General features: G+C 33.1%; 2 protein-coding genes across 4 annotated transcripts; one reads left to right on the top strand and one right to left on the bottom strand.

The window, feature by feature from the left end:
* Positions 1–725: 725 nt before the first annotated feature.
* LOC142169157 (uncharacterized) lies at positions 726–5,872 on the bottom strand. 3 transcript variants are annotated; one of them, XM_075230389.1, is made up of 9 exons: positions 5,586–5,872; positions 4,471–4,593; positions 3,471–3,718; positions 3,141–3,350; positions 2,591–2,683; positions 1,643–1,750; positions 1,192–1,562; positions 1,074–1,107; positions 726–882 (listed from the first exon to the last, which is right to left on the bottom strand). In XM_075230389.1, exons 4-8 carry the CDS (start codon positions 3,162–3,164, stop codon positions 1,098–1,100), a joined length of 606 nt encoding a protein of 201 aa, XP_075086490.1. In that variant the 5' UTR covers positions 3,165–3,350; positions 3,471–3,718; positions 4,471–4,593; positions 5,586–5,872; the 3' UTR covers positions 726–882; positions 1,074–1,097. The 3 variants fall into 3 exon arrangements, 2 of the variants coding, with proteins under 2 accessions (XP_075086490.1, XP_075086489.1); XR_012698906.1 differs by having other exon boundaries at positions 1,074–1,562; XM_075230388.1 differs by lacking the exon at positions 726–882 and having other exon boundaries at positions 943–1,562.
* Positions 5,873–7,311: 1,439 nt separating this feature from the next.
* On the top strand, positions 7,312–9,988 carry LOC107780516 (uncharacterized). Its single transcript, XM_075230259.1, has 5 exons — positions 7,312–7,447; positions 7,601–8,876; positions 8,948–9,035; positions 9,132–9,326; positions 9,511–9,988. The coding sequence occupies exons 1-5, from the start codon at positions 7,312–7,314 to the stop codon at positions 9,577–9,579; spliced, it is 1,764 nt and encodes a 587-aa protein (XP_075086360.1). The 3' UTR covers positions 9,580–9,988.
* Positions 9,989–20,115: the final 10,127 nt, after the last annotated feature.

The raw sequence follows: 20,115 nt of genomic DNA, 5'->3' as shown, positions 1-20,115 counted from the left end.
TCTTTTTTCGTCCCCAAATACGTAATATTTATGACGGATTTATTTGTCATAAAAAGTACAAAAAATTGTACTTAATAGTATGATTTCGTCACTAAAAATGCATTAATGTCGACGAAAGTGGCTCGTCGCTAAATATTTAGTTTAATTGGTGACAACGTCAAATGTCTCTAAAGCTATGTGTGTTTCGTAGTTGAAAAACCGTAATTTTGTCACTAAAGACTACCCTTTATCCACAAAAAAATATTTTGTCCCTAAATATATAATTAGTGACAATTATAATTTTGTAGTTAAAACTATCATTTCGTCACTAAAAAAAAAAATTTATCGACAAAAAAAATTTGTCACTATAAATTGTCATGATTAGTGACAATTAAAATCGTCGAAAAATACAAAGTTGATTCGTAGTCAATAAAAAGATGATTTTGGGACATTATTTTTGTCACTAAATATAGTGAATTTATGACGAACTTAATTTGTTTCATGACGAAAATGTGATATTCCTAAAAACTATACATAAGTGAACTTTTTTGTCACTAATAACAAATGTTTGATGACGTTTATATTCGTATTTGCTTTAGATTGGCGTTATACGAATTTGAAATAACATAATAAAACAATCAAGGTAATAACAGAAAACTAAAAACAATCAAAGGTAATAACAAAAATATTCACCATTGATCATACAACTACGATTAAAACTATATTGAGATAAAAGCTCCATAAATTAAAAGAAACATAATTAAAGTAAATCTGTCCAACATAAAAGTCTAACTGAGAATTGAGATATACTAAATATTACTCCTAAGCTAGAACTGAGAAGTGGAGGAATGGAATGACACTTCACTTGCAATTAGTCTTGATCCAATATTTACCGTCATATACCTGTATAAAAGATAGAGACAAAATTAAGATTTAATTTAATACTTTATGGTATCATGGTATAAATAAAATATAATTGGTATAAACTACGACTTCTTGTTAAACGTAGAGTTTAATTGGTGAAACAAATAACTGAATTGTGATACAAAAAAATAAAAATGAGCAAAAAATAAATAGTGTGAAGTTTAGTGTACCCAAAGTTGATAATCTTGTGGAGCTTAATCTTCGCTGTATCATAAAAAAAAGCATTCGAACTTAGATGCTAAAAGAATTATAATTGAATTTATCATTTAAAGATGTAGTACTTCTAACCTTGATGGTGATGAGCCAATAAAATGACGCTGCATTTGATTTAATATCTCCTCTTGGCGTGCCCGTACAGTACCCAACTCAGAAGTTAATGTTTGTATCTGTATCTGCTGATTTGCTACCTCAGTTTCAGCTGCATTCAAACGTTCTTGTAAACCATGTTGGGCAGTAGCAGCATCCTCTTTTGCCCTCCTAAGAGAGTCCTCTAATTCTGCTGTCCTTCTTTTTGTTGATGTAGTTGTATTAGGCTTTGGACCATAGCCAAGGCCTTTAATATATCCCGACCTTGTACCAAGTACATTATCAGCAATTTCATCAATAGTCATTGGATTCTGTTCAGAAACAGACCGAGCTCTCAAGTCTCTCATTTTGTTCTACATAAAAATATTACATCAATTAAATTAATGATAAGATAGAATGAATACATGTGACATGTTACTAAAATATTACTTACATAGTTAGTCTCAGCCTCTGGAGATGACCATCCTTTTTCACTCGAGTAATGGGTGCTTTTGTAGAACTCAATCCTATTTGGCTCTACTCCTCCATGTTCATTCACACCCTACACAATATGAAAATAATATGAAATATTACTAAAATATCATCTTAGTAATGAATGTGGAGGGTGATTGAACCACAACCACATTAACATGATTAGATTACAGGTTCAACAAAAGGTAAGGAATGTATTGTCTAATAGGATCGTGGTTCTTTATATTATGCAACTATCCATTGTATAATGGAAAATTGAAAACTAGTTTTGTGAGTTAACAGAAGTCATACGTAAGTTAGTAGAGATATAGACTCTTGTTCCCTTAAACAGAAATATAAAAGTAGTGTTATGCTTAATCAAAAGTTGAAAAAGACTCTTGTTCCCTTAAACAGAGATATAAAAGTATATGTATGTGACTTGTAATTTCATAAGCTTTCACAAGCAGGGAAAACTTACAGTTATACCCTCCATGAAGTTTTATTAAGGCTATACAAATTTATATCTCCCTGAGGTACTAAAAGTTAATTAAAAACCAGTGACTAACACTCATCTATTCATCTATTAACACGTATATATTTGAAGAACAAATGGCAAAAAATCAGTAGGAAAAATGATAGAAAGGAGACAAATAACAATACTAACTTTTATATTAAACATAAACTAAATAGTGTCCTTTTCTTTCTCTTTTAAGAAGACAAAGAATTGAAGTTATGATTTGAATTATGAATGAAAAATGACAATACTTAAAAGTATCTGTCAAGTAGAATTAGAAGTATACCAAACTCATTGGCCTTTTTTTCTTTTCTTTTCACCATTTTGAATATTAAAAATGTCCCTTGAGAATTCACTCTTCGCCTACCAAGCAAAGGGATTGGAAAAGTTACAAAAAGTAAAAATAGTATAACTTACAATTTCAGCACGAGCAGCTACAAAAGCTCTTGACCCCATGAAATGATTAGATTTTAACTTTGTTCGATTGACCTTGTTTATCTCGCATCGTCTCTACCAAGAATATATAAATATAAGTAAATAAAATTATAATGACACAAATATGATGCTAAAGCTTATTATCATTTCGCACTATAAGTTCTCGGATGTTAGCAGAAAAGAGTGGACAGAAACTAAAGAACCACATCAAGCTCTTCTCAAAGGTTGCATTTTACAGAGGCATTTAAAGGATCCTTTTTTCTCTTTTTTTACTTCCAGTTTATTTTCTCTCTCTTATTTGTATCTTCTGTAAATGCAAATTTTTGAAGGGACTACTCATATCAATGTAAGCCATATCATCCATGACTGAATGTTGCAGCTACAAAGAAGAAAAAAACATGTTACTGAAAATATCTTCTGTACATTTTGTTCGTTTGTATACTTAATTACTTAAATTATATTTTTCTTTGAGAAATCGTGAATGTTGTTTGCTAGAAAAAATTACGACGAGATAAATATGAATAGAAATTACCTTATGCTCTGGATTCGCCCACATGTCACAGAGCCTATTCTAATTTTCCGGGGTCAACTCTGGCACTTCAATTTTACGAGCCTCTTCCTCAGAGCTTGCACATTCAAATAGCTTTTTTAATTTGTAGCGCCATTGTCGACTTCTATTTTTCAGAATATCCTCACAGCTATCTTTGGTGTAATGCTCGTCCAAGTTAATTTCAAACTTCTCCTGCAAAATGAGAAGTTTTGAAGACACTCACAAAACAATCAAAATTCCCTTTGCTTGTAAAAGATTGAAAACTAACATATTTAAAATGTAATAAAATGTACCAAAATATAGAATCCTTACATGGCATCTAATTAATGCTGCATCCTTATCCTCTCTTGTGAGTTCCTTCCACCTGTTTGGAAGCGAAAGAAAGTTGCGAGCAATAATTCCTAACTCATTTGATAGCTTTGCTGATGGAATTGCCTCAACTGGCCTTCCTTTACCAACTGGGATGTCTATAACCATCTTTCTTCCTATAGACTTCTTCATTTTCTCAAGACCTTTTCCCATTGTCCTTCCACGACCTTTCCTGATTCTAGTTGAATCATCTGATTTTAAAAAGTTAAAGTTAGTTTAAAATACTTGCTAAAAATTCAGAAATGGTAACCATGTATATATATTAGTAATTAATTGCTATGCTACAAATGAAAACTCTATTGTTACAAGTTTAACATAAATGAATGTTTCAAATGTTAATATATTTGGTTCCAACTTGAACACAAAAGAATCCTAGATGCTGGAATATAAAGATAGCTATTTCTTTCCAGTCGAGGAAAGTAAGAATTTGTTGCAACTTCTTATTGGGCGACAATCAGAAACTTTGTTTATATCCCATGTTTTAAAGACAATCCGTTTGTTTTATAAAGTTAAACTCAAGAATAATATTGCAGTAGGTGTGTAGTTCTTGGCTACCCTTAGTATCTACTAAAACCAGTAAGAAAGAATGGGTGCAATGTAATTTATCAGATAATGACTTCCACAGAAATGAAAATCCCCAATATACATTCGAATTGCAATGGAATTGACCCAACCATAAGAAATTACTTCAATTTTACAGCAAAGGTTTCAGTAAAAATAATACTACCAAAAGTCTGAATTAGAAAATGCAGGATATAGTTGATGCATATAGAAAAACAATATGGAATGCACTGCACAAGCCAAAAAAAAAAGGATCCATAAGAGTAAACAACAAAAAATAGGAGTATTCTGACAACAATGAGCAATAAGCATCAGAAAAAAGGAGAACAAACAATAACTAATAGATATACTCCTAGTCAATATAATAAAAGGTACGTATTACCTGTATTAGGAATAGGATTATTACTATTTGATGGATCAGATGATAGGCTTGCTTGAGTGGAAGCACCTGTAATTGTGGTTTGTCTAGAGACACGTCCGCCCGGTGCCATTGATTTGTAGAATTCTACCAAACATACTATATAATTTTAGTATATTCATTAGATGTAAAATATATTAGTTTAACAAACCAAAAGTTAGAAATAACTAAAGGAAAATTCAAAAAGAACATAAATCATCAATCTGGAAAGCCTGATGCCTATCATTTCCTAATAAGAGTTTACTGTCTTCTTCTCCTAATACTTATTGAACTATTGAAGCATCACTAGCCAACTTAAGTAATTAGTATAACATACCAAAGATCTATTTATGCAGGAAATTTTTAAATTTGAAGGCACATAAACTATGTTTTCAAAAACTTATATATGCAGCAAAGTTAAAAGAAGTTGTGTGTCTAACAAAGATTGAGCCTAGTGAAGAAATGTTTACTGATTTCAACAAAAAATATAAATTACCCTACATAATGTTCACATTAAAACACTTTGGTTCAGTTCATCTAAATTTAAAGTGCCATTATCCGATCAAACAAATTCCTAAGGGCCACCAAGAAGCATGATTTGACTCAAACAGAAGCTTTAATACCATATTTCCACAATCCATCCACTCTCCACTCTTCCCTAAAAACCAGACAGCAAAATTCATATATATATATATATATATATATATATATATATATATATATATATATATATATATATATATATATATATATATACAAAATAGATGCCTACTCTGATAATCCCTAATATTTCCCCTTCAGTAGAGACATGCTTCACTAGTTGTATACCACACACCAACTGTAAAAATACACACCTTGCAAAACTCTAAATATACACAGTAAATTAAAAATTATAAATATACACAGTAAATTAGAGAGTTTCTGTTTCAAAATCTTCCAATTGATTTATTCTCGTCTAGATTGATCATATGAGATAAAATAAAGGCATATCAATGTCTATGCCACAAATAATTAATGAATTATTAATTCGTTATATGATTGTGGCAAATTACAATCTATTGAATCTTATTCAAACATAGAGTAGGTGGAATGATACATACCTGTTCAGAAATTTTGCTTTACTTTGCAATGTATTTTTTCCAGTAATTTTTCTCATATATATATAGTGGTTATCCTGAAATTCGTTTGGAGCCAAAAATCCCAAAATCCAGCGCCAAAAGACGGTTTCTTTCTCCATTTTACAGTCTTGTGGAATTCTATTTGGTGGGTATCGACGAGTTTGGTGGGTATGGACGAGGTTGGAGAGTTATCATGCCAAGGAAGAAGATTATCCAAAAAATTAGGAAGTGGAGAAGTGGCTTTACCCAAACTTTCTTATAACCCTCACCTTTATCTCTCTCTCCAGCGGATATAATACTGTCTACAACCAACTTATGGGAAACAATAGTAAAAAGAAACTTTAACTTGTGAAAATAATACTAAAATGAAACTTTATTTTAGAACTTATCCCAATTTTGGATGACTTTATGTTATAAACAAATTATATGAAATATATACTACAATAATACAATATTCAAAATAATTATTTCAAAAATTGATTTAACTATCTTGGCATAAAATAAAAAGTTAAACAAAGGGTGTTCACGAGAAATTGAACTAAACAGAAAACGGATCAAATCGGAGAAAACAATCTACATTCTTTATTCGATTTTAATTTTTTAGTTTTAAGAACATATAAAATTTAATTATTTGATTTTAATAAAAACTTAATCGAAAAGGTCAAACCAGATTAATTATATAAATACCTATTTAAAAATTATAACTACATAAAAATTTACATTACACATTGATTTTTGCGCTCTTGGTTCGTAGCTTAATTTTTGCACTTATAGTATAGTTTATATTCTATTTTGGTTTGTAGAATTTATTCCATGTTAAATTAATAAATTAAACATACATCGATAAAATTTAATTCCAAGAAAAATAATAAGACACCAAATAAAATTTACCCTAGTATCTGTCTTAGATCCTGCACAAAAAAGTGCAGCAAGTGTAGTATGAGTACGTAAACAACGTGTACCCAGTAAGTATCAAGCCAAATCTCAAAGTGGGAGAGACGAGATGGCCGACTTTGACACTCACTAAGGGTCAACAATAATAAATAAAATAAATTATAATTATTCAAATCAGCATAATTCACAAAGTTAACAATAATTTTATTTAAGTAGCAGAAATAATAAAAATCCTTCAAATGCAACAATTTCCAATATATTAATTAAATCATTCAATTTCAATAAATTTTCCAATTTATCAAATAGCTTTACAAACTGCAATTCAATTTCAATAAATTTTTAATTTATCAAATAGCTTTACAAGCTGCAATAAACTGCCAAGTATCGTGAAATTATTATTAAGCATGATTTATGCTGAGGTCGTACGGCCCGATCTAGAGTGTCGTGTACACTGCCGAGGGACGTGCGACACGATCCATAGATGCATATATCCTGCCGAGGCGTTCGGCCCGCTCCACAAAAAAAGAGGACATTTTCTTATGTACCTCCGGAAGGAGAGTATATTTATTATAATATAAATTCGGGAGAAAGAACAATTTCTCTTAACAATTAATTAATTTAAACAGAAAATCAAGCATATGAGATTTCCATCTCTTATTATTTTTATCTAACTATATATATATGTATGTATGTATATCAAGTAATATTAATTAAACAAAGAATATAATTTACACAAGTAATTCATGCTTTGAGTCCTAAACTACCCGAACTTTAGCATTAATAGTAGCTACGCTATATATATGTATATATATGTATGTATGTATGTATATCAAGTAATGAATTGAATGAGTTATGGAGTGAAGGTGTAGATACATTTGATGCATCAATAGGGGAGTCCTTCAAGATGCACGGTGCTGTTATATGGACCATAAACGATTTTCCAGCTTATGGTAAGTTCTTAAATTCCTCACTGTCCAAGATGTCTAAATAATTGTTAAATAGAAGATTTTGTATACATTTTACTAGTATACTACTTGTAAGTAAGTTTATTATAGTTTAGGAATATAAACTAATGTGATCATATATTATTTCTTATGGATTAGGTAATTTATCTGGATGGAGTACTAAGGGATACATGGCATGTCCTACTTGCAATAAAGATGCACCTTCACACAAGTTAAGAAGTAAAATCTGTTATACGGATCATCGCCGGTATCTTGAACCTAAGCACACATGGAGAAGAAGCAAAAAATTTGATGGTAAGATAGAAAAAAGATTAAAACCAAAACAGCTATCAGGAGATGATGTCTTACAACAATTGAATTTTCTTAGTACTTATAGACCAGGAAAACACCCAAATAATAAGAAAAGAAAACGTCTTCTTGAAGAGTTGAATTGGGTGAGGAAAAGTATTTTATTTGAGTTGCCATATTGGAAGAGCTTGAAGTTGCGACACAATTTAGACATCATGCACATAGAAAAGAACATTTGCGAGAATATTTTGGGGACAATACTGAATATTGAAGGAAAAACTAAGGACACATATAAAGCAAGACAAGATCTTAAGGATATGAACATAAGAAAAGAACTATGGTTACAGGATAATGGTTCTAGTTATACAATGCCGGCTGCTTGTTATAATATGTCAAAAAGTGAAAAAAAAGAGTTCTGTAAATTTTTAAAATCAGTTAAATTTCCTGATGGTTATGCTTCAAATATCTCATGTCGTGTAAGTGCGGATGATGATAAGATAACTGGACTCAAAAGTCATGACTATCATGTTTTGTTGCAACGACTGTTGCCTATTGCTATTCGTGGATTTGTAAATAAAGATGTCTCTTCAGCATTGATTGAGTTAGGCGATTTCTTTCAACGAATATGTTGCAAGACTTTGAGAAAAGATGACTTAGAACAACTAGAAAAGAATATAATTTTAATATTGTGTAAGCTTGAGATGATCTTTCCACCTGCTTTCTTTGATGTTATGGTACATTTGGCTGTGCATTTACCACGAGAGGCTATGTATGGGGGACCAGTACAATATCGTTGGATGTACAAAATTGAAAGATTTTTGTGCAAGCTTAAGCGTTATGTGCGAAACAAGGCACGACCAGAAGGTTCTATTGCAGAAGGCTATCTTATTGATGAATGTTTGACATTTTGCTCTATGTATCTTACTGGCATCGAAACTAGATTTAATCGTGAAGATCGAAATGATCATGATGGATCTAGTAACAAAGATGAACTTGTTCTGGACATATTCTCAAAGTGTGCTAGACCATTTGGAGATGGACACTATGATACCATACCAAAGAAAGATTTTGATATGGCTCGGTGGTATGTGTTGAATAATTGCGAAGAAGTAGAACCTTTTCTTCGGTAAGTTATTTTTCTCTCTATTGTTATTTTTCTGTTTTAAATAATTTATAAGTAATTTATTTTGCATACAGGGAGCATAAAGAAGAGTTGATGAAGCAAGTTGTTGCGAATATAGAAGAGAAACATAGAGAACAATTTCCTTTATGGTTCAAAAGGAAAGTAAGTAACTTTTTACGATAAGAATCATCTTAATGTGCTTAAATTCTAATTTGTTTTCCTCTTTACTAATTAAAAGTAATAATTTTTTCATTGTAGATTATGCAATTATATAATAAGGAAAAGTCAGTGTCTATCAATAAGTTATATCCTTTGGCAATAGGACCTGATGTGCGTGGAAGAACATATACTGGGTGTACCGTAAATGGTGTTAGGTACCATATTCAAAGACGCGATGAACTACGTAAAAGTCAAAATTGCGGTCTAGTTGTTGAAGGCTATCATGAAAATGAGGTGATTGATTTTTATGGTATTATAACTGACATGATTGAGTTAGAGTATCTTAATGGCAATCCAGTTCTGCTATTTAAATGCAAGTGGTTTGATCTTCGCAAGAAGACAGGGATGCAAAAAGATAAAACTTTTACGAGCATCAATGTTAATAGATTTTGGTATGAACATGATTCTTTTGTACTAGCTACTCAAGCAAGGCAAGTATTTTATATTGATGATCCGAAGTTGGGAGAAAATTGGCGAATTGTCCTAAAATTTCAAGATAGACACTTATATGATGTGCCAGAGATGCAAAATTCAAAGACAGAAAATGGCGAATTGTATATTACAAATGATGAAGTATATCAAGATGTATCACTTGAAAGTAATTCAATTGTCAATGATGCGGATAATATGCTGAGTCAACTACATAGAGATGATGTTGATTCGATTACCCTAGATGCAACTGTAATTGAATTGAAGGCTCAGACAGAACATGAAGTTGGTTATGACGAAGAAAATTCTGACGAAGAGGATGACACAATGGTAGAGTACATTAGTGATCATGAGGAGAATGAGGGGAATGAAGGTAATAATAGTACTAATGACGATGAAGTCGATAACACAGATGATGATGATGATGACATTGGTTTTATGATGTAACCTCATAATAGTAAGGTCAGTAACCTGTTGCTGGTATGCATCTTTTTTAAATTTATTATGTTGGCGATTGGGCGAATGGGAGGTTTTAAATAATTAGGACATTTATAGATATCTTGAGGTAATATCCGCCTATGTAGGTCTCTCTGTCCTCTTTTTATTCTACTTTAAATGTCTAGAGTAAATTCTCCTTTTGTTTTCTCTTAAATGTTAACTTTATTAGTGTCTATCACATGAACTCTGAATAGTGAAAGAGTAAATAAATCATCCGCTTAATGCTTTAAGCGTATGAACAGATGGTTGGCATATTGCTATTCCTTTCTTTTATGTATCCCCAACTTGCTGAGGCCTTTCGTTTTATTTGGAAATTGTCTTGGTCCTCTTGGATGAGGGGGCTTCAAGAACTCATTCCTAGCTCGGAGGTATATCTTTTACAAATTTATGAGTTGCTTAGATTCATGCTTGTCGCCATGTCAACTCAGCTTTTTTCTAAGCCATCACAAGGAGCAGATGTATTTAGCACCAATGTGATTCGGTGGGAATCCTCGTTCTTTTTAGGGAAAAGTATATAGAGACTATACATTTTTCTTCTTCTCTTTCTTTTCTCCTCTTTCTGTTGCGTTTTATCTTATACCTAGCAAGAGTGCTTTTATTGGTAGTAGATAATTTTGATAAGTATATTACTACATTTATGTTAAATTACTTATTTGTGGTGTTGTATGTAAGGATATTTATTTCTCTGAGATTCTTTTTGGTGAATAATATGGTCTGTCACATAAAAATTTATTGTCAGGCCAGGGAAAAAGAAAAAGAAGCAACAACTTTGGTTTGAGTGGCATTTGCAGAAAAGAGATGGAAGAGGCTTCTCTGCCAAATGAGACAACATTATTGAAATTCTTGTTCTCTATCTTATTTTGTTAGAATACAGCTTAGCAGTAGGCATATGACTCTTGTTAGCTCTAACTGTTGTAATAGTCTTGTAAACTCCTTATGTTGAGATGCCTTTTGTTAGTCATGTGTATGATAAAGTATTTGCAGATTTGTTGAGACTCTTGATGGTTTTGACAACTTAATTTGTAACTTTTTTTATTCAGAGTATCGTGATGTTTTCAGGCATTTTATTTATTTTATCACATGATATGTCAACAATATAGTCTAATAATAATAGTTCAGAGTAAATTGAGTTTGTGTTATGCATGTTTATTGACGGATATAGTTCTAATTTTTGTTGTGTTTTGATATTTGTGTTTTGGCGTCTCAAGGTTAGTTAGCCTAACAAGCATTCATGCAAGGATAGACTTATTAATTGTGATTAGTGAGCTAAAGAAGTGTGCTATTTACTTTTATTTATAATAAAATGATGAGCAAGATATAAGATTAAATTGGTAAATAAAGGAGGGTCATTTAGGGTACTAACCTTCTAATCTCAAGAAATTTTGAAGTGGAAGCTAAATTTTTGTAGCAGCAAGTGTTCCTTGGGTTCTATTAAATTTTAATTTGGGTTTTTGGTTTTCTATTTTCTAAAGTTAGACATGGCAATTGAATCAAAATGCATATAGTTTTGATTTGAGTTCTTTCAATTTTGCAGGTCATATAGACTTCATAATAAAACTTTATAAAATGAGATTCAAGTTTCTCCAACTTGATAATTTTTCAAGGTGGGTGCTTCAGTCATAAGGTTAATTAGCCATAAAGTAATTTTATGTATCATACGTGAACAAAACTATATCTTTTAGTTTTTAACTATAATTTTTTTTTGTCGCCAATAATTGCACTATTCAACTACAAAATTCAAGTTGTAGCCATTTAAAAATTATATTTTTCGTGACAAAAATTTTGTTGTGACTAAATTGTAGGTTAAATAGAGACAATTAAATAATTGTCACTATTTGTTCGCACTATTAGCGACAAAAACTAATGTCATAATAAATTATAAACTTTTGTAGCTAAACTTTACCATGTTTATCTACAAATTTTATTTTGTCACTATTGTAATAACGCATTTTTTGTGACGAATTGTTTTCGTGTCCAAAGTGTTACTAATTTTAAGACAAATTATGATTTGTCACAAATTGGGTGCATCATTAGTGACAAAATAATATGTCACCAATAATATAAAATTCGTGGCTAATGTTATTAAATAATGGCGCCAAGTTATTTTTGGTGGGAAATTTTAGCGGACAAAAACTTTTACTACGAAATTATATGTTTCGTCACTAAAAGTATGCGGATTATGTATCTAAACACGAAACATAATTTTCGTCACGAAAAGTGAATAATTAGTGACGAATTTTATGTCGTGGCTAAAAGTTTTGTAGCTAAATATCACATTTGTTGTAGTGCCGTACCGTACCGACGAACACCCCTATTGGACCTAGTGTGATGAAAAATGGCCAAGGGGTTCCATTGGGAATAAGGGTGGCAAACGGTCGGGTCGAAGCCGATATGGCCGGGTCAAAAACGGGTAATGCAAAAATGAATAAATTATTCGACTCAATTCATATTTAATACAGATAAAAAACGGGTTAACTCGCAGATAATATGGACATCTATATTATCCATGACTTCTTGAATATGATCACTAAATTCCTAGTCTCCCAAACTTAAGGAACCCTAATTTGAGGCTTTACAAATATAAAGTTAAATTCATTGGTTATCCATTTTTTAAATGGATAATATGGTTGTTATCCATATTTGACCCGTTTTTAAAAAGTTAATTATCTAATCCATTTTTAATGGATAATACGGGTGAATAACTGTTTTTTTAACCATTTTGCCACCACTAATTAGGAATATGAGCAAGAAAGGTTACTAAATTGAGAAGTACTAATATATTGTGAGATAATTATCAATCAAATTAAAATTTTAAGCACGCTTTCAATTTTTTTTTCTCTGTCATTAATTTAAAAATATTATATAAGTCAAATTAACATCAACTTTCATATTCAATCACACTAATTACTATTACTATAATAATAATAATAATAATTACTATATATATATATATATATATATATATATATATATATATATATATATATATATATATATATATATATTTGTTTTTAATATATAGAAGCAGCAGTTTGAGTGTACCAACACTGCATCATAAAATAGTACCAAAAGCAATATGAAGTGTACACTAAATTTGAATCCTCTTTAGACCTATTTCTCTAGCTATTCAACACGTGTATGTGTTGCTTCTTTCATCAAACCTCATGCAAGCCACTTAATATCCACGTAAAGCACATCATTTGGCTTTTAGTAGTCTTCAAAAGTGGAATAAAAACAATTTCTCTATCAATTTCTTTTGCTTTCAGCCTCATCTCTGTAAGTTTCTCAATTCTCACTTCTATTTCTTCTTCGTTCTTTTAGTGTCTAATCTACATCTATGAGTTTTGCTTTTCTTTTTTATGTTCAGATATCTTTTATGAATTTTGTCTTCTGATTTTACATTTTTGTATGTTTCTGGATTTCCTTAAAGGTTTGGCTATATTTTGTTCAATATTAGTTTTTCTGTTCTTTTTAATAATTTCTTGCTATATTTTTACATGCATGTCCGGGATTATATTTGATTTTTATATGCATGTTTGGAAATAAATATCTAGGCACAGAGACAGATTCATGATTTGATGGTTGGGTGTCACTGTATTTAATGTAAACTTATCATTAGTGGAGGAGGAGGTTAAATAGGGTTGTACATTTGGTCGGATCGCTCTGTTTAATCCGGTTCTGTTCAACCCATTTTAAATTAGTTCGGTTCGCTTTATAAGATTCTTGGTGCATAAATAAATACGTGATAATCAAATAAAGAATATTGAGTCATATATTTGAAATCAAGGAAAAAATAACAGTAGATGGATAAAAATAATAATTAAAATTATATTCAAATAAAAATTTTGAGATGTAAAAAAACAAACATAAGCAAAATCAAATTTTATAATTTAAATAAATAATAAAAAATGGGGTTGTATAAAGAGAGAAAATACAAAGATGAAGAAAATACAAAAAAGAGAATGGAAAAGGGAACAAATAGAGGAAAAGTAATATTGAATTGCATCGAGAAAAAATATTCGGTCATTTATTTGAAATCAAGGAAAAAATAACATTAAATGGATTACAATAATAATTAAGTCATATTAAAATAAAATTTAGAGATGTAGAAAATGAAAACAAAAGCAAATTTAATTTTATAAGTTAAACAAAATAAGAAAATGAGGTTGTATAAAGAGAGAAAATACAAAGATGAAGAAATTAAGAAAAAGAGAATAAAATAAAATGGAGAAAAGGAACAAGTGGAGGAAAAGTTAAATACAATTGCATTGAGAAAAGCTAGTTTCAAACTTGGGCCTTGCATCTGGTAAGTAAGTACTTCGATCATGGCACCTACAGTCTAATTACAATTTGGGGTGCTAAATTCTTTTTATGTACGTTTCCAGCGTGAAATACTAGTGCATACATGTAATTCTATCCGAGCGACCGGGTGGCATACCACCCCCTTCCCCTACATAGATCCGCCCCTGGGTGGACCGTATAAAGTTGTTGAAACTTTAACTTTTGCAGTAGAAATTAGATATGTGTGGAAGAGTTTAAGCTTGTCGGCAAAATATGAAATGGCATCGCCATACACGACTCCCCGAATTTGTTGCTCCTGTAAAGTGTCAATTTTTGTTATAGATACAGTTAATTTATAATCATAGAAAGTTAAATATATGCTACTACTATAGATGTAATTACCTCTTCATCCTCTAAAATCAGATTTTAAAATCTAACTTTTTTCTCGGGACTCTGTTGTTCTCGACTTATGTTCACAATTTGGATCTTACATGTCCAATCTGGTGTGTCAGTTGTTATTTGATTGATGTTGTCTCTTAGTGCCATGAAATTATGTTAACAAAAATAAAATACTTTAGAAAAACAGGTTGATTGCAAAATCAGGAGCAATGACTAACATGCATGCAAAAAAATTAATCAACAACTCACCAAAAAAGACTAATAATGAATTGCAGATAGAGCAAGCACAATGACAAACAAAAGATCGCACATATAATCTGCTTGGGGTCGATGTAATCTTTTATTGTAATTTTTTTAAAGATTACTTATTTAGAATCTTCAGTCTGCCCCTGAAATCGTATTTGCATTGTTGCATTATTCTTCAGTTTAGTTCAGTATTTTTGGGTAAATATTTTCTAGAAGAGTGTTTTTATATAATCTGATTTATGCATATTTGGTTTTTCCTCTTTCTTCATATTTTAATCGTGGGAACCACCCCCAAACCAGGAAAAACTCACCAAAATAAATAGAAAAAGTTGTTGATGTCTTGTAAGGAAGTCACCATGGATTCCAGGTTTCTTTCAATGATTCAAAGATTACTTTATGATATCGAAGCAACAAAATGCGTAAATAATGTATGCTTAGAGAGGTAATTATTTCTAGTAGGTAATTAAGTTTAACTTATTACATAGTCCTTTTGTAGTTAAGATACTTTGAAAATGTAGCCCAAAAAGGGAGATCCATAAATTAAATGCAAAATTTGTCTCTACCCACTCATAATAATTCACCATGTGGAGCAATACTTTCCTTCAAAGTTCAAACACTAACTCCGAAGCATACTCTAAGCATTTCAAAATACCATCTATCCCCATTTTCTTATCTCTAATAGAAAATTTTATCGTTGTTCCAATCAATTAATCTTTTCAACTTCAATCAAAATCTGTAGAGAACCAATTTTCAGAGTAAAAATATCATTTGCGCAACCAAAATCAGAAACAAAGAACATGTACCTAGCCGTCCATCAATACACAAATTTTATTGGGTGCTTGATCGCGAGACTATAGTGGAACGTATTGAGTCAAATAATGAGAGTGTGAAACCACACCACCCCGAAGTTGAATATATGTCACGACCCAAAATCCATTCAAGGTCGTGATGGCGTCGGACACCGCTGTCAGGCAAGCCCAAAAATAAATACTTAATTTGGTTCTTATTTTAATGTTTTTGAAATCATATTTCCTTCAATTAAATGGTAAAAGATGGAATTTACAGAATAAATAATAATATTGTTTTTTACAATTTTAATATAGGACAACTCATAATCACCCCAAAACCCGGTGTCACAAGTGCATGAGCCTCAACTAGGAATATAAAATAAAATACAACATCTGTCCGGAATACAAATTCGGACAGGAGAAATATAAATACTCTGAAGGAGACTCTGATGGCTGCGGACTCGTAACGTGGAATGCAACTCACCTAAGTCCTCGCAATAACCGTGCCTCTGCGCCCACAAGGCCACTAGACATATATACACTTGCACAAAAATGTGCAGCAAGTGTAGTATGAGTACGTAAATCAATGCGTACCTAGTAAGTATCCCGCCTAATCTCGAAGAAGTAGTGACTAGGGGTCGACTTCGACACTTACTATGGGCTATAAATAAAATATCAATGATATAATTAGGCATGGATTACGTAGAACGGTTGTAAGCTCAATATCATGAAATAAGTAAATAATTCTTTTGTTCATAAGAAATTTCCAAATTTATTTTCGTCATTTAACATTTTTGGACCTCGGGCCAACGAAAGCAATATCAATTATTATCAATTCCAAAGATATATCATGCGTAAATCATACCGAGGTCGTACGGCTCGCTCCAACATAAATATTTAAACTGTGCACTACCGAGGGTTGAACGACGCGAACCATAGATGCATCTATTTAACCTGCCGAGGCGTTCGGCCCGCTCCACAAAAGAGAAAATACAATTTAAAACAACAAAATTCAAGATTTATTAAGGCAACTATTCAAGAAATACACATTCTCATTTACGGTCAAGAAGAAGGGAGTTTAACCTTTTAAAGTTCCTTTACCAAATTTCGATATGATTTAAGCATTAAATTAACAAGTAGGATGCAAGCATCGCAATTATAACATGATTTAGGTCCTAGACTACCTGGATATAAGTATATTAGTAGCTACGCACGGACTCTCGTCACCTCGTGCGTACGTAGCCCCCACAAATAGAAGCACATATTGAATTATTTTACTTATGAGGTTAATTCCCTCTTACAAGGTTAGAAATGAGACTTACCTCCCTATGAAGTCCCATAACCGGCGCCAAAGCCTTTCCAACAACTCAAACCGATGTCCATCGCTCCAAAACTAGTCAATAAATGTGCAAATACATAAATGTATACTCTAATACTCATTATAATTCAATTCACAACAATTTCCAACTCCGCTCGAAAAGTCGATAAAAATCACCCTCGGGCCCACGTGCCCGGATTTCAAAAATTTTCGAAGACAAACTTTACCCATAATCCCACGAACTCAAATATATAATTTATTTCCAACTTCATGCCCACATTCGTGATCAAAATCCAAGAATACCAATTTCTAGGTTTTTCTTCAAAATCCCAAATTTCTACTAATTTTTCATGCTTGAATCCATATAAAAACTATGTATTTATCTTGCAATGGATGAGAATAACTTACCTTGACATAGATGTTTAAAAAACCCCCACTTGAAGCTCTCCAAAAATCGCCCAATCAAGAGAGAATAGAAGAAAATGGGCCAAATCCCCGTTCTTAAAGAAACACACTACCCAGCGATCTCTCGCACCTGCGGTCACTTGACCGCTTCTACGGTCCCGCAGGTGCGGCCAAAATACCGCTTCTGCGGTCCTCCTTCAGGCCCCTCAACTCCGCTTCTGCGGCTCCACGTGCGCAGGTGCGGTCCCGATTCTGCGGCACTTGACCGCATCTGCGGTCCCAGCCTTCCCCATCAAGAACCGCTCCTGCGACCCTCAGGGTCGCTTCTGCGGCTTCGCACCTGCGGCCATAACCTCGCAGGTGCGGTTACACCAGAAGACAACAACCTCAGCACATCTTCCAAGTCCAAATTCAATCCGTTAACCATCCGGAATCCACCCGAGCCCCTCGGGACCTCAACCAAATATATCAAAACGTCCCAAAACACATTATGATCTTAGTTGAGCCTTTAAATCACATCAACCAATGCGAAAAACACGAATCACCCTCCAATTCAAACTTAATGAACTTTAAAACTTCAAACTTCTACAATCGATGCCGAAACCTATCAAATCACGTCCGACTGACCTCAAATTTTGCATACAAGTCATGATCGACATTATAGACCTACTCCAACTTCCGGAATCGGAGTCCGACCCCGATATCCAAAAAGTCCACTCCCGGTCAAACTTCTCAAAATCTTCGACTTTCTAACTTTTGCCAAATGACCCCAAAATGACCTACGGACCTCCAAATTCACTTTCGGACGCGCTCCTAAGACCGGAATCATCATACGGAGCTATTCCCAGACTCGGAATCCCAATCGGATATCGATAACATTAAAATGCACTTCAACTCAAATTTATGAAATCCTTCTAAAATGCCAACTTTCAACAATAGGCGCCGAAACGCTCCCGGGTCATCCAAAACCCGATCCGGACATACGCCCAAGTCCAAAATCATCATACGAACCTGTTGGAACCTTCAAATCCCGATTCTGATGTCGTTTACTTAAAAAGCACACTTTAGTCAATTCCTCCAACTTGAAGCTTCCGAAATTAAAATTTTCTTTCCAAATCAACTCTGAACTTCCCGAAATTCAATTCCGACCACGCGCACAAGTCATAATACCTGAAGTGAAGCTACTCAAAGCCTCAAACCGCCAAACAATGCGCTGGAGATCAAAACGACCGGTCGGATTGTTACATTCTCTCCCACTTAAACATACGTTCGTCCTCGAACGTGCTAAGAACTGCTCTGGAGTTGTCCGAAATCATTGGTCAATATCTCATGCACCTACACGTGATACCACAACCCAGTTGAGCACATTAGCTCGAGCAAACCCAAAAATCCTCCCTTTTATCTAGTCAAATAAGCCTTAAAGCCAAATTCTAACATCTGAAATCCTCTACCATGTTTGTTTCCAACATACGAACACCATATTCATCACTACACGATGCACTAATACATGATTGCATACCTTTACTGAATTCATACCATGCACCGTATAACTCACATGACCATAATAACATCCTCCGATAACAATAGTCGAAATTCCAAGAATCTGATGCCCACAATATACTTCATGATATGTATAAGTCCTGTTTCAACTCTTGAAATGCTGCCACGACAGAAGAGATGTGCAGAAATTCATAACCAACTGCCGAGTCAACAAATCATTTGGTTTCTTCTCTTGACAAGGACCATTACCCCATTATGAACTAAAGAACGATATTTGCTTTTTAATATGCCTCATATAATCTGATCGCACTGATCCCAGGGCCAATAATCTTGTCTCACCCAGTATAAGTTGTTCCGGCAATAAGCTACCACAAACACTACCAAAGGTCTCATATGATGCCACCATGTGCCAACAATCCACAAACTCGCATGTGATACATAAGAAAAAATGAACTCCGGAAAGAACTTCTCAACCCACGTGACTAATTAAACAACCGAAAAGATGTTATGAACCTTCTTTAGAAAATGAGAAGTAAAACACACAAGAATAGGCATAGGGAACTGTACTCAACATCACACTATTGTGGCGTGCAACCCAATCCACATATGATATCGTTGCGGCGTGCAACCCGATCCAACCATGATACCTGTTGTGGCGTGCAACCCGATCCAACCATGATACCCGTTGCAGCGTGTAACCCGATCCAAACAACATCTCTGTGGAGGCGTGCCACCCGATCCGCACATAGTAATAAAAGAGGAAATGCCCATCAAGCCAGAAATGTTTATACCTTACGAAATACCCCAATATCAACCATAAGCATGCCAAGTGCATAACACAAATCCTGAGGAGACGGGTAGCATCATATGCTATAAAACTCAGGCACAACTAAGGTGCGATATATGATATGCATCTCGAGAGCCATCCCGCTCACATAACACCACCGCTACGCGGGACCTCAACACATTGTACAAATAATCAAGCCGTCTCACAACCCATACGGCACAATAGAGTATTACATGAAGTAGATAACGACGAAATTAACATCCAACACCAGAATACTCCTCCATAAGGAATGTTATGCTGAATGAACACACCCAGGCTGGTGTAGAGTACACATCCACATTTGGACCCATCAACGGACCCCAAACCGATTCT

Source organism: Nicotiana tabacum, chromosome 14 (genome assembly GCF_000715075.1).
Source record: "Nicotiana tabacum cultivar K326 chromosome 14, ASM71507v2, whole genome shotgun sequence".
Taxonomy (NCBI): domain Eukaryota; kingdom Viridiplantae; phylum Streptophyta; class Magnoliopsida; order Solanales; family Solanaceae; genus Nicotiana; species Nicotiana tabacum.
This window is presented reverse-complemented; position numbering and strand designations above follow the sequence as displayed.